Source organism: Eurosta solidaginis, chromosome 4, assembly GCF_040869045.1.
Source record: "Eurosta solidaginis isolate ZX-2024a chromosome 4, ASM4086904v1, whole genome shotgun sequence".
NCBI lineage: Eukaryota > Metazoa > Arthropoda > Insecta > Diptera > Tephritidae > Eurosta > Eurosta solidaginis.
This window is the reverse complement of record NC_090322.1, coordinates 12,369,218-12,383,089: the sequence shown is the minus strand read 5'-3', so window position 1 is coordinate 12,383,089 and position 13,872 is coordinate 12,369,218. Positions and strand designations below refer to the sequence as shown.

At 34.7% G+C, this 13,872-nt stretch overlaps 1 protein-coding gene across 3 annotated transcripts in view; it reads left to right on the top strand.

The window, feature by feature from the left end:
* The window catches only part of mnb (minibrain), a 129,579-nt gene that overhangs the window by 72,266 nt on the left and 43,441 nt on the right, over positions 1-13,872 (top strand). For all 3 annotated transcript variants that reach the window (XM_067780161.1, XM_067780160.1, XM_067780159.1), the window contains 2 exons: positions 5,414-5,541; positions 6,749-6,883. In XM_067780161.1, coding sequence (XP_067636262.1) covers positions 5,533-5,541; positions 6,749-6,883 — 144 coding nt within the window. In that variant the 5' untranslated portion in view covers positions 5,414-5,532. The remainder of the gene's footprint in view (positions 1-5,413; positions 5,542-6,748; positions 6,884-13,872) is intronic.

Below are 13,872 nucleotides of genomic sequence, written 5' to 3'. Positions count from 1 at the left end.
CCTTGTAGAACTTTTTCATTTTCTTCTACTTAATATGGTAGGTGTCACACCCATTTTACAAAGTTTTTTCAAAGTTATATTTTGCGTCGATAAACCAATCCAGTTACCATGTTTCATCCCTTTTTTCGTATTTAGTATAGAATTATGGCATTTTTTTTTATTTTTCGTAATTTTCGATATCGATAAAGTGGGCGTGGTTATGGTCGGATTTCGGCCATTTTTTATACCAAGATAAAGTGAGTTCAGATAAGTAGGTGGGCTAAGTTTAGTAAAGATATATCGGTTTTTGCTCAAGTTATTGTGTTAACGGCCGAGCGGAAGGACAGACGGTGGACTGTGTATAAAAACTGGGCGTGGCTTCCACCGATTTCGCCCATTTTCACAGAGAACAGTTACCGTCATAGAATCTATGTCCCTACCAAATTTGAGAAGGATTGGTAAATTTTTGTTCGACTTATGGCATTAAAAGTATTCTAGACAAACTAAATGAAAATGGGCGTAGCCACGCCCATTTTGAAATTTTCTTTTATTTTTGTATTTTGTTGCATCATATCATTACAGGAGTTGAATTTTGACTTAATTTACTTATATACAGTAAAGATATTAAATTTTTTGTTAAAATTTGAATTTAAAAAATTTTTTTTTTAAAAAGTGGGCGTGTTCTTCATCCAATTTTGCTAATTTTTATTTAGCACATATATAGTAATAGTAGTAGCGTTCCTGCCAAATTTCATCATGATATCTTCAACGACTGCCAAATTACAGCTTGCAAAACTTTTAAATTACCTTCTTGTAAAAGTGGGCGGTGCCACGCCCATTGTCCAAAATCTTACTAATTTTCTATTCTGCGTCATAACTTCAACCCATCTCCAAATTTTCATCGCTTTAACCGCCTTTGGCAATGAATTATCGCATTTTTTCGGTTTTTCGAAATTTTCGATATCGAAAAAGTGGGCGTGGTTATAGTCCGATATCGTTCATTTTAAATAGCGATCTGAGATGAGTGCCCAGGAATCTACATACCAAATTTCATCAAGATACCTCAAAATTTACTCAAGTTATCGTGTTAACGGACGGACGGACGGACGGACGGACGGGCATGGCTCAATCAAATTTTTTTTCGATCCTGATTATTTTGATATATGGAAGTCTATATCTATCTCGATTCCTTTATATATGTACAACCAACCGTTATCCAATCAAACTTAATATACTCTGTGAGCTCTGCTCAACTGAGTATAAAAATTTAAATGTGGCAATTATGTGCTATTTACGTGCTCAGTAGTGCCAAAAAGAATTCGGTTTTTGACAACTTTTAATGATTTTTTTAAAACTCCAAAAGTGAGGGGTCCAGCTAGACCCCCCCTCATAAGCACTAGGTCAAACAAAAAAAATTAAATGTGGGAATTATGTGCTATTTACGTGCTCAATAGTGCCAAAAATAATTCGGTTTTTTGACAACTGGACCCCCCCCACTTTTGAAGTTTTAAAAAAATCATTGAGTTGTCAAAAAACCGCATTCTTTTTGGCACTATTGAGCACGTAAATAGCACATAATTTCCACATTTAAATGTTTTTGTTTGACCTAGTGCTTATGAAGGGGGGTCTAGCTGGACGTCCAGCTGGACCCCCCACTTTTGAAGTTTTAAAAAAATCATTATAAGTTTTCAAAAAACCGAATTTTTTTTGGCACTATATAGCACGTAAATAGCTCATAATTCCCACATTTAAATTTTTTTGTTTGACCTAGTGCTTATCAGGGGGGGTCTAGCTGGACGTCCAGCTGGATCCCCACTTTTGAAGTTTTAAAAAAATCATTATAAGTTTTCAAAAAACCGAATTTTTTTTGGCACTATATAGCACGTAAATAGCTCATAATTCCCACATTTAAATTTTTTTGTTTGACCTAGTGCTTATCAGGGGGGGTCTAGCTGGACGTCCAGCTGGATCCCCACTTTTGAAGTTTTAAAAAAATCATTATAAGTTTTCAAAAAACCGAATTCTTTTTGGCACTATATAGCACGTAAATAGCTCATAATTCCCACATTTAAATTTTTTTGTTTGACCTAGTGCTTATCAGGGGGGGTCTAGCTGGACGTCCAGCTGGACCCCCCACTTTTGAAGTTTTAAAAAAATCATTAAAAGTTGTCAAAACACCGAATTCTTTTTGGCACTATATAGCACGTAAATAGCTCATAATTCCCACATTAAAATTTTTTTCTTTGACCTAGTGCTTATGAGGGGGGGGGGGGGGGGAGGTCTAGCTGGACCCCCCTTTTGAAGTTTTAAAAAAATCATTAAACGTTGTCAAAAAACCGAATTCTTTTTGGCACTATATAGCACGTAAATAGCTCATAATTCCCACATTTAAATTTTTTTCTTTGACCTAGTGCTTATGAGGGGGGGGGGGGGGGGGAGGTCTAGCTGGACGTCCAGCTGGACCTCCCCTTTTGAAGTTTTAAAAAAATCATTAAAAGTTGTCAAAAAACCGAATTCTTTTTGGCACTATTGAGCACGTAAATAGTTTTTGGAACTATCGAGCCCATAAATAGCACAAAATTCTGCACCTATTCCGTTTCGATTTTGCCGTCTGGGGTTATATGCCCCGCTCCCCCCTTACCAACCCTTTGTTTTTCTGGACAAACCGTAGTTTATGTTGGAGAACATAAATAGCAGATAATTCCCACATTTAAATTTTTTTGTTTGACCTAGTGCTTATGAGGGGGGGGGGGGGGGGTCTAGCTGGACCCCCCATTTTGAGATTAAAAAAAAGTACTTAAATTTTGAGCACAAAATTTTTTTATATGTATTTAATTAGCGAGCTTTGCTCATATTGCTTTATACAATGGTTTTTGTAATTGATATTAGAGAAAAATTGTAAGTTTACAAACGGCGATGGTTACTAGGACATGTTTCTGAATTTCACTCCTTCATCAGCTAGCTTTTCGGGAGCTGAGCGTTGAACTCGAATCTCCAACATTCACATCAGTGCAAGCCTTTAGCTGCTAAGCCATATGAATGTCCCGTTGTTCGCTGTACAATTGGTCTCTAAGAGTTGCCTTTTTGTTTATATTCCTTTTGATCACCATGTAGGCACATACACTCTGTATGTAGTTTATTCCTAATGGTGTGGATATGATTTTTAGGCGCGCTTTTGAAAGTTTAGTAACATTCCAGCTTGACGGACCTAACAAAAACCTAGCATCTTCACAAAAACAACGAAAATCTCCTTTAACTTACCGAGGCTAAAGGGCAAAACGATAAATTTCTCGACTCCAAATAAAGCTGGAAAGAGAATCTTAGGGTAAGATCAAAGAAAGCTTTGGCAGCATACCACACCAGTAAATGGGCTTTCGAAAAGGAACTGTGCTACGCAGTCATTCAGAATGACTACTGACATAACATCCAATACCGACTATATCACAGCGGATTTTGACTTTCAGGTGCAGAATATATCCTGCAATGGAGGAATGGGGGCATAACAATTCACACGGACAGCTCCAAAATGGAAAAGATGCATCAATCGTACCGACTTTGCAACTCATGCAGTGTCTTTCAGACGGAGGTTTTTGCCATAGAGAGAGCAACAGTACTGCTACAGGATAGTACGGTGCAAGACATCAATGTAACGATCTTTGTCGACAGCCAGGCTACCTTAAATGAATTAGAGGTGTCGTGCCTCGCTGGCGTTCATAAGGCACCTTCATATAAGAGACTGGAACACTGGGCACAACGTCATCGAAGGTAATGAATTTGCACATGAGATGGCAGGAAAGCTTACGAAATTAACAAAAGCGAAGCGTACGACCAGCGCTGGGTTATCCCCTGAGGATAATCGAGAAGTGGATCAACCCGGATGATTGCGATACCTTAAGATCCTTATGGTCACATCTGGACAAGAAAGGAACTAGCTTCTCAAGCTAAACAAATATGCAGTGAGAGTATTTACGGGTGTTATCACAGGTCATTGTGCTATTGCACCAATGCTCCGGCGGTGGCGCATACCAACAAGCTCTGTTTGCAGAATCTGTCAGGATCAGGAGAAATATGAGTGGGTTCATCACTTTCTCTGCCGATGTCCAGGACAGCAAACAAGACGACTCAGATTTATGGGCTCACGACAGCCGGGCAGTGGTTGGTAAGGTGGCTCATTCACCAGAGAAAACAAGTGGTTTGTTGAGGATCATTAGGAAGCAGTCTAGTTGGGCGAACCTAACCTCACATTTAGTTTATGTGGAGCCCCTTCGAACCAGTCAGTTCAATGTAACGCACGCAAAGCGTTTTAAACTTCTGTCTTAGAACAAAATATTTATTAAAGGCTTTGCAAACAAGCGAACTTTTGTTAATCTTCTCATATACGCATACAAACTTGTGAGCTAGGAAGAAAGCACGGCATTATGTGCAGCTATTTTCGTCATTTACTAACATACAAACACACACTTGTTTTAATGAGTTTAGCCACAGGTTTTCGAATATCATAAATTATTTTGTGGTATTTCTTACAAAAAAGAAAAAAAATTTAACAAAAATATTGCTTTTGTCGTCAGAATTTCTATTTGTTTTGTTTCCATTTCGCGACTCTTTTTTTAGCAACATTTTTTATTAGGTCGCCCACGGTCGTAAAACGCATTCCTCTTTTATTTGCTGCCTACCTGCCTGTTTATTAAAGCAATTTTTTTTCTGTGTATATGTGTGTTTGCTCAAATTCACGAGACTACTTAGCTTTTTGACAGCACCCGGTATTTAGGTGATGCTCAAAATTATGTATGTGACATCTCGCCGTTGGTGGCAACATCATCCGACCGGCACCTGACTGTCCCCGTTGTCATCATCGCTTTATGTGTGTGCTCGATATCAAAATACATTTTTTGTCAAATTTTTATAAGTTTTGTTTTGTTGTTACATTTTTTAAGCGGTGCAATGCACTTTCAATTTTTTGACTTCAACATGTGGACTAATGTTTGTACATATAATTTTGCGAATGAATGGCTAATAAACAGACAATTTTGATGTGAAAAATATTTAGTTTAATATGTTGTATGGTTGTTATAATCACAGAGAATTTATGACTAGAAATAACAAAAGCAATGTATTCTTATATATATAGCAAGTTTTCCCCAAGGTATGTATGTATAAGAGTATTCGTTTGCTTACCTTTATTTTGACCGCCTTTGTGTTTTCCCGACACTGAGCTTATTTTGGAAATCATAATTTCTGGCTTATTTAAATTTCAAATCAACCCAAAGGAGTTGGATCTGTTCGCAACATAGCTGAGCCACTAAAGCCGACAAAATTGAAGCCTAAGCAAAATGCATAAAGAGGAGGCACTTCTGCTCCTTCTACCTCCCAGTCTATAGTCGTAACGCATATTTTGCTAGATTTTTCTAATGCTTAATTTTTTCTTATATTTCAGTATCCGCAGTTTATGTATCCAGTGCGGCAGTGGGTGTTGAGTCGGGACGTCAACGTCATGCGCCGCTCTACGGACGATTTGTAGTCGAAGAAGAGCTTCCTGCAACACATCGAGATGTTATGCATCACGTAAGTCAACAAAAAAAGGATATACGAATACTTAAAAGCATGCTTTAAAAAATTAGAACTTTAATTTGGATTCGAATCGAGACATCATCTCAAAAAATACTGAAGTTAGAGAAAGATTAGATAACTACCCCTGTTCTCGAATCTCTAATGTTAGCAGTCGACTCCAGAAAAACTGGAGAAACATAGCGTTCTCAGACAAAATGGGATCTAATTATCGAATCAAGAAAAATTATAGCTCGCCAATCGAATTCTAATGTATTTCTCTAATGGCATCCAAATGTAAACTGAATTTGCAATAGTTCTTTTATCATTCTCGACTCGATTAATAGCGTAGTTTTCTAAAGATTTTATCGAGTGGAGATTATACTAGTTATCCAAAGTGCCTACATAAAAATTCTTAAACGTTAGACACTGTTTTTCCCGGCATTTCATTAAGTTATTTACCATGTTTGTTCAATGTGCTACGTATTTTTAGTATACATTTTCTACCCCTAGCGTAGAAAATACTGAATGCTTTATTCATCAAAAAGATGCATTAATTTTAAAATGCACGATTCGATATTAGCACTAAATATCCTTCGCAAATACCAGTAAAATTGTGTCTATAATATGAATAAAATATTCATACAAAGATGAACCAGAAAAGTTCATCTAAAAGATGGTGCAAAATTCATCGAAAGGACGAATAAAAAATCATGGATAGGACGAATAAAAAATGTATCTAAAAGATGAACAAATCATCTAAAAGGCGAAATATTTTGCGATTGTTTTATTTATAAGACGGATACAATATTCATACAAAAGATGAAGGAGAAATATTCATCTAAAACACGAAGAAAAATTCATCTAAAGGACGAATGGGGAATTCATTTCAAAGATGAACAAATCACGTAAAAGACGGAGTATTTTACGAATATTTCTTGATTATTTTCTGTATGTCAATGGCAAAAGTTTTGGAACTTTATATAAAGTCAAAGTTTGTAGACCAGATTATATAAAATTTTACTAAGGGCAGTTTTCTCATGTGAACTTTAAAATTTATCTTTCTTATTAACTTCGTTCACATAAAATGTTTTTATCGGACGGATAAACCTTAAAGCTCACATGAGAAAGCGGTCCTAAGTTTTATTACATTTTTTCATAATTAATATCAATTTTTTCATAATTATTAGCAATTAATTATAATAATTTCCTTTTTTTTCAATAGCGATCTAGTCCGACGTCATCGTCTGAGGTGCGTGCAATGCAGGCACGAATTCCAACACATTTTCGTGATCCAGCTTCGGCGCCGTTGCGAAAATTAAGCGTAGATTTAATTAAGACCTACAAACATATAAATGAGGTAAGCCAAATAAATGATTGTTTTATAAAGTGCTTAAAAGGTTAAATGAAACACATTGTAAGAATAATTAGATAATAATTGAAACAAATCGTTGTAAGGAAGATGGGATTATTAGGGACAAGATACCGAATGCAAAGTATCGATACGGGACAAATATCAAGTATTGCTCTACAAGTATCGGGAACGCAATAGTATCGAATTAAAAAGACTCGATACTTAAAGTATCGATGCTGAATTGACAAGACACGTGTGCGGATCAGTAATACATCTCGAAATGAAATCTTAATATATCTTTGGATTTGTCAAAAACAAGTTGAAATCAGGCCGGATTTACAAAGCTCTGTCAAGAGCGTCAACTTGAACCTTTCTTCGCAACAGCAACTGCTGAACGAGTTCGACTAGCCCCGAAACGGTCCCCAAGCCGATTAGTGCATCAGTTATCGCAGACGTAACGTTGTTGAAAGCTCCCTCAATGTGGAGAAAAGCTATGAGTGTGAAGTCCTTGTACGCCAAGGATTTCTCGATCTGGGAGACAACTGCATATAAGGCGGTCTCCGTTGACTTCCCTTTCATATACGCATGCTGGGATGACGAGAAAGAGAATTAGTTCTACAGAATATTTTTATTAGTGGTTTAAATTAAAAAAGTCAAGGTTTTAGATATCCTTACTTTCTTGTTGCTGTTGTTGTACTTTTATCCTTATAATATTTACTGCTGTTGACAGCTACAACAAAATGCTGCACAACAACACACTGCTTTCCTTTGAAGCATCGACGAAATCAAACCCGAAACGCATTCAACTGAACGTTAGTTGTATGCCGCCGTCCTTGACCCAAGTCATCAGCTGCCCCAAAAAACAGCAGCAACAACAACACCTATAGCAGATATTCCTATCATATGCATGTATTCGATCCACCTGCGTCAGCGTGCGCACATAAACACATACACTCGCATTCTTCTTACATCATGCACTTGCATACGTACATGCATATATACATTTTTTGCGTGTATTTATTCAAAAGTCAACGAGCTCTTGCTGGTTGAGGTCTCTTAAGCTAGCCCAACCTTTTCAGCCCAATCAAAAAACGAGACCGTACTAAATTGCACAACATTTATTACTAATTTAGTACCGATTAATTAAATTTATTACCCTTGTATTTTAAAAAATATCGAGGGTTGGGCTAGCTTAAGTTTAAGCCAGCCCAACCCATATGCACAATCAAAAAACGAAACCGTACTAAATTGCACAACATTTATTACTAATTTAGTACCGAGTAATTAAATTTATTACCCTTGTATTTTAAAAAATATCGAGGGTTGGGCTAGCTTAAGTTTAAGCCAGCCCAACCCATATGCACAATCAAAAAACGAGACTGTACTAAATTGCACAACATTTATTACTAATTTAGTACCGATTAATTAAATTAATTAACCTTGTATTTTAAAAAATATCGAGGGTTGGGCTAGCTTAAGTTTAAGCCAGCCCAACCCATATGCACAATAAAAAAACGAGACTGTACTAAATTGCACAACATTTATTACTAATTTAGTACCGAGTAATTAAATTTATTACCCTTGTATTTTAAAAAATATCGAGGGTTGGGCTAGCTTAAGTTTAAGCCAGCCCAACCCATATGCACAATCAAAAAACGAGACTGTACTAAATTGCATAACATTTATTACTAATTTAGTACCGATTAATTAAATTGATTACCCTTGTATTTTAAAAAATATCGAGGGTTGGGCTAGCTTAAGTTTAAGCCAGCCCAACCCATATGCACAATCAAAAAACGAGACCGTACTAAACTGCTCAACATTTATTACTAATTTAGTACCGGTTAATTAAATTTATTACCCTTGTATTTTAAAAAATATCAAGGGTTGGGCTAGCTTAAGTTTAAGCCAACCCAACCCATATGCACAATCAAAAAACGAGACTGTACTAAATTGCACAACATTTATTACTAATTTAGTACCGATTAATTAAATTGATTACCCTTGTATTTTAAAAAATATCGAGGGTTGGGCTATCTTAAGTTTAAGCCAGCCCAACCCATATGCACAATCAAAAAACGAGACCGTACTAAACTGCAAAACATTTATTACTAATTTAGTACCGGTTAATTAAATTTATTACCCTTGTATTTTAAAAAATATCAAGGGTTGGGCTAGCTTAAGTTTAAGCCAACCCAACCCATATGCACAATCAAAAAACGAGACCGTACTACATTGCACAACATTTATTACTAATTTAGTACCGATTAATTAAATTAATTACCCTTGTATTTTAAAAAATATCAAGGGTTGGGCTAGCTTAAGTTTAAGCCAACCCAACCCATATGCACAATCAAAAAACGAGACTGTACTAAATTGCACAACATTTATTACTAATTTAGTACCGGTTAATTAAATTTATTACCCTTGTATTTTAAAAAATATCAAGGGTTGGGCTAGCTTAAGTTTATGCCAACCCAACCCATATGCACAATCAAAAAACGAGACCGTACTAAATTGCACAACATTTATTACTAATTTAGTACCGATTAATTAAATTTATTACCCTTGTATTTTAAAAAATATCGAGGGTTGGGCTAGCTTAAGTTTAAGCCAACCCAACCCATATGAACAATCAAAAAACGAGACCGTACTAAACTGCAAAACATTTATTACTAATTTAGTACCGGTTAATTAAATTTATTACCCTTGTATTTTAAAAAATATCGAGGGTTGGGCTAGCTTAAGTTTAAGCCAACCCAACCCATATGCACAATCAAAAAACGAGACCGTACTAAACTGCAAAACATTTATTACTAATTTAGTACCGGTTAATGAAATTTATTACTCTTGTATTTTAAAAAATATCGAGGGTTGGGCTAGCTTAAATTTAAGCCAACCCAACCCATATGCACAATCAAAAAACGAGACCGTACTAAACTGCAAAACATTTATTACTAATTTAGTACCGGTTAATTAAATTTATTACCCTTGTATTTTAAAAAATATCGAGGGTTGGGCTAGCTTAAGTTTAAGCCAACCCAACCCATATGCACAATCAAAAAACGAGACCGTACTAAACTGCAAAACATTTATTACTAATTTAGTACTGGTTAATTAAATTTATTACCCTTGTATTTTAAAAAATATCGAGGGTTGGGCTAGCTTAAATTTAAGCCAACCCAACCCATATGCACAATCAAAAAACGAGACCGTACTAAATTGCACAACATTTATTACTAATTTAGTACCGATTAGTTAAATTTATTACCCTTGTATTTTAAAAAATATCGAGGGTTGGGCTAGCTTAAGTTTAAGCCAACCCAACCCATATGCACAATCAAAAAACGAGACCGTACTAAACTGCAAAACATTTATTACTAATTTAGTACCGGTTAATTAAATTTATTACCCTTGTATTTTAAAAAATATCGAGGGTTGGGCTAGCTTAGGCTTAAGCCAGCCCAACCCATATGCACAATCAAAAAACGAGACCGTACTAAGCTGCAAAATATTTATTACTAATTTAGTACCGGTTAATTAAATTTATTACCCTTGTATTTTAAAAAATATCGAGGGTTGGGCTAGCTTAAGTTTAAGCCAACCCAACTCATATGCACAATCAAAAACGAGACCGTACTAAACTGCAAAACATTTATTACTAATTTAGTACCGGTTTTTAAGATGCCCATTTTGTACATCCAAAAATTTATGCTGTGCACCCTACACGCACACTCACCACGATACACACTTACTTTTTTTCTTCAGTTCCCTTTTAGTTCAATAAATGTTTATTTTAATGTTTTAAATTTAATTGATTTTTATTTGCAATAGTTTGTTTTGTACACGTTTTAGTTTCTACTTAGTGTCTAGCTTTAACTTTAATTCAATTTTTCTAGTCACTTATTTTTCACTTTAATTGTCGTGTCTCATTTACCGGTTATTACTTAACTGTTCTCGTCTCTATGTATATCCACGCTGCGTTGCCATTTTTCCTATAGCTGAAGGCAATTGTCACTGCTGAGTGCAATTGGCATTGCTGTTCAGCAACAGCTGACGGCGATGCCACCTGCACGCAGGGGTGCATTTTGTTACGTAAAGCGTGTAACGCAGTGCGGTTATACCACCCTTCCTTAGAAAAAGAAGAATCTGACAAGTTGATCAGATTTGTCATATTCTTCTTGTTCTCTGACTTTCAAATTGTTTTGGTTGAATGAATGTATGATATTAGGGTGTTCCTCCCCTTTTTCCTCATTCGTTCAATCAGAACAATTTTTTTCTTTCACATATGAAATTTAGTTAATATTAATTTAATTACTTACATGTAATTTGTTTTCTAATTTCTATTGCACTAAATTATTGTATTATATATTTATTACAAATAGTGCGTGCATATTAATTTTTGATTTTATTTACATGCAAATTGAAAAAATTATTTGTTTTTGTATATTAATATTAATATAAATTTTAATTTGATATTTCATGCTTTAATAACAAAGTAATGAAAATTTAAAATTAGTTACAAGTTGGTTTATAAATTTGTATGAGAGAAAAAAAAAAATTTTTAATTTACCTTATGGATTCGGTTTTTGTGAACGGTTTTTTCCTTTTTATTTACTTCATCAAAAACCGTAACATTAACTCCATCAATTTTTGTGACTATATATGGTCCTTGGTAAATGCTTTCATGCTTATTTCTAGGTTCTTTTTGTATTACTACCTTATCGTTTATATTAATAGCTAACGGACGCGCCCTCTTATCATAAAGATCCTTATTTTTAATTTTATGTTTATTAATTAAATCTTTTGCTAATTTATGCGTTTTTTGTAGTCTATATTTTACTTCTTTTGCATAACTTTCAACATTGTAAATTGGATCGATTTGTTCCATTTGAACTTCATTTGGTAAGGTAACATTTCTACCGAATACTAATTCGTATGGAGTGAATCCATTATCAAAAACTGTACTAGGAGTTGTATTATGCAAAAATGTAAAATATTTCAAATAAACGTCCCATTCGGGGAAGTTATCATTTAAAAAAGCTCGTAAATATTCATTAAATACCCGATGATTTCTTTCAATTGTACCTAGGGTTTCATGATGGTAAGCTGTAGAAAAATTATGTTCGATTTTTAGGAGTTTGGTTAATTCAGAGAAAATTTCGTTTTTATATTCGGTTCCTAAATCGGTTTTAATTGATTTCATTATGCCATAAATGAGGATGAAGCTTTCAAAAATGGCTGTTGCAATTGTTTTTGCTGTCTTATCAGGGACTGATATGGTAACAAGGTATTTGCTAAAGTCGCACATAATGGTAACCGCGAACCTATTCCCATTATTCGACTCAGGCAAAGGTCCTATTGTATCTACAACTACGACATCGAAAGGTTTGCAGGGTGTTGGTGTAAGCACTAAATTTTCTTTGGTTTTTGGCTTGACTTTATTCAAAAGGCATTTTTTGCAATTTTTGACATATTTGACAATGTCACGGGTCATACCTTTCCAATAATATTTCGTACGTATTTTTGCGTAAAGCTTTTTATTTCCGCAGTGACCTCCTGATATCGGGTCATTGTGGTAAATTTCCATTAATTTAAGTTTTTTGTCGTTGTTTGTAACTGTTTCAACAGGTTCTATTAATAGTATTTTTAAATTTTTTAAAATTGAATTTCCTGTCTTTTTAAAATTTGAAATAGAAAAATATTTAAATATTTGATCATCTTTTTGCCATTCTGCTTTCTTAATGTTGTGTTTACCAGCTTCTTTTTCAAGCTTCAAAAGTAATTCATCTAATTGCATTATTTTGTTAGTACACACAATATTAAGTAACTCGAGTTTTTTATGTTTTAAATGCGCATATATTTTTAAATTGATTTTATCATTGTCGTTGTCGTGACATATTTGGCTTTTTATCCTATGGATTTTCTTGGAAAAATTATATGAAAACTTGTCGACTACCTGTAATTTGACATTATCTTCGTTTACGTCTTCAGCCGATTGTTGTAATTGTTCGTGACGTTTCGTCATAGACCTCGTCTGTACCGCTAAAATTTGATTATTGGAATTTTTTAGTTCTTGGATTGAAATTCGCGATAATGCGTCTGCACCTACGTTAGATTTTCCTTTAATATATTCAATGGTAAAATTATATTCGGACAATTCCAAACGGATTCTGGAAAGTTTCGACGACGGATCTTTCATATTAAACAGATAAACTAGTGGACGATGATCTGATTTAACTTTGAAGTGAGTGCCATAAATATATGCACGAAATTGCTTTATTGCAAAATGTATTGCCAAAAGTTCTAATTCTATTATTGCTTTATTTTGTTCTGATTTGCTAAAGGATTTTGAAGCAAAACAAATTGGCAAGTCGTTACCATTATGATTTTGACTCAGTATCTCACCACACCCTAACTTTGAAGCATCAACCGTAATTAAAAATTCTTTGGTGAAATCTGGATATTGTAAAAGTTTTGGAGAAATCAGACTTTTTCTTAGTTTTTCGAAAGCTAACTCACATGCCGTATCCCAATTAAATTCAACCTTCTTTCTACTCAAACGATTCAGTGGAGCTGCTAAAGAAGCGAAATTTGGGATAAATCTCCTATAATAATTTGCAAATGCCACGAATCTTCGGACAGCATCTTTATCGCGTGGCTTAGGATACCTTTTAATTGCTTCAATTTTTGAATCGTCTGGTAACAAACCATTTGCTGAGCATTTATGCCCTAAGAAAGTTACTTCAGGTCTAAGAAAATTACACTTTTTTGGGTTAAGTCGCAAGTTGAACTTCCTACAGGTTTCGAAAACTTTTTTTAGATTATTGAGATGATGTGCTTCGCTACATCCAATTACTATTATATCGTCTACATACATAAAGGCTTGGTTGGGTGAAATACCAGAAAATGCAATTGACATCATTCTTGAAAATGAATTTGGAGCTACGTTTAGACCAAATGGTAAAACCTTCCATCGAAAAGCTCCGCGGTCA